General features: G+C 43.5%; 1 protein-coding gene across 1 annotated transcript; it reads left to right on the forward strand.

Annotated features, from left to right (window-relative positions):
- The first annotated feature begins 210 nt into the window (after nt 1–210).
- LOC131008144 (uncharacterized) lies at nt 211–1,113 on the forward strand. Its single transcript, XM_057935038.1, has one exon. The coding sequence runs from the start codon at nt 211–213 to the stop codon at nt 1,111–1,113; it is 903 nt and encodes a 300-aa protein (XP_057791021.1).
- The last annotated feature ends 669 nt before the right edge of the window (nt 1,114–1,782 follow it).

Here is a 1,782-nt window from a genome sequence, read left to right on the forward strand (position 1 = left end):
TCTTCGTTGTGGGATTCGCTGAATACTCATGTTTTACCTCGGATATCTTCCGATCACTCGCCTATTGTCCTTCAATGTCTTGAGAGTGGTGGTTTACATCGTAGGAATTTCAAATTTTTTGATATGTGGCTGCTCCATCCGGACTTCAAGCAGTTGGTGCAGGATTCGTGGGATGCTCCGGCGGACATTTCTTGTCCGATTTATACGGTCATGTTTAAACTTAAGAGACTCAAGTTGGCTCTTAAAGGCTGGAATAAGCAAGTGTTTGGTAATGTGGATGAGGGCATTCGGAGTTTACAATCTTCCCTGGAAGAGATTCAGCTTGAGATTGCGCAAGAGGGATACTCTGATTCCCTTTTTGATGCAGAGGTTGCAGCTCAAGCTCGGCTGGGGTCCATTTTGAATCAGAAAAACTCTCTTTTGCGGCAAAAAAGTCGGGTCAGATGGCTTAATGATGGTGATAAAAATACTAGCTTTTTTCATAAAAGGTTCAAGATGAGAAGGAAGCATTTATTTTTGCCGCAACTGAAAATTGACGGTGTTGATGTCTTCGACCAAGAGGCTATCGCTCATCACATTGTGGGTTATTTCTCCAGCCTCTTTTCGGAAACTAGGGCTCCTGAGGTGACTATTCAGGACCTTCATCCTATCTTAACCAAGAAGATTTCGCAGCAACAGAATATTTTCCTGATAAGCATTCCTACTGAAGAGGAGATAAAAGCTGCCGTCTTTGACCTTGCTGGTGATAGCGCAGCGGGACCTGATGGTTTTTCAGGGAGTTTTTTTCAACATTGTTGGACGACGATTCAGAAAGATGTTCTTAAGGCGGTAAGTACTTTCTTTTTAAAAAATTATCTTCCTGCTGGGTTGAACTCCAATACTCTGATTCTTATCCCCAAGAAGGAAGTTGTGAATTCGGTGGCGGACTTGAGGCCAATTATTTTATCAAACTTCTTCTTCAAGATCCTCTCTAAGATCTTGGCGTCTAGGCTCTCTGTGGTGGCGGCTGATCTTGTTACTTCCAACCAGTTTGGTTTCATTAGCGGTCGTCTGATTCATGACTGTATTTTGTTGGGTTCTGAAGGTGTGAATTGCATGAAACGTTCGTGTTAAGGAAATAACATGGCCTGTAAAGTTGATATCAAAAAAGCCTTCGATACGATAAGTTGGAAGTTTATCTGGTGTGCGTTGAATGCTATGGGATTTGACCCCATGTTTTTGAATTGGCTGTCGACTATTTTCTCTTCGGCGCGTCTCTCTATTCTCTATAATGGTCAGCTTTGGGGTTACTTTCCTTGTTCTCGTGGAGTTAGGCAAGGGGATCCTCTTTCGCCTATTATCTTCGGGATTGCGGAAGACGTTCTTAGTCATTTGATCTTGAGAGCTGTGGAGGCCGAAAAAATTGACTCGATGCGTATGAATCGTCGCCACCTTTTCCCCATTCATCTGCTTTATGCAGATGATATTCTCATTTTTTGTAAGGCTTCGATGAAGAATGCGCGAGCGCTCAGAGATATCTTTAAACTTTATGGTTCGCTTTCTGGTCAGATTTGCAGCCGTGAGAAGTCGCACCTTTTTTTCGGAAAGGGAGTTTCTCTTAGTTATCAGAGGCAGATATCTCGTGTTCTTGGTTTTTCTACGGGAGCGATGCCCATGGTTTATCTTGGTGTGCCCTTGTTTGTTGGTAAACCCAGAAGGGTTCATCTTTCGGCGGAATGGTCTTCATCTTTCGATGGCAGGTCGGATCTGCCTCGTGAAGTCCGTTATCCAGAGTTCTATCGT

Source organism: Salvia miltiorrhiza, chromosome 2, assembly GCF_028751815.1.
Source record: "Salvia miltiorrhiza cultivar Shanhuang (shh) chromosome 2, IMPLAD_Smil_shh, whole genome shotgun sequence".
In the NCBI taxonomy this organism is placed as follows: Eukaryota; Viridiplantae; Streptophyta; class Magnoliopsida; order Lamiales; family Lamiaceae; genus Salvia; species Salvia miltiorrhiza.

Bases quoted from the DNA above. Each gene is read 5' to 3' on its own strand.
- LOC131008144 (XM_057935038.1), top strand. From the start codon at position 211: ATGTTTAAACTTAAGAGACTCAAGTTGGCTCTTAAAGGCTGGAATAAG.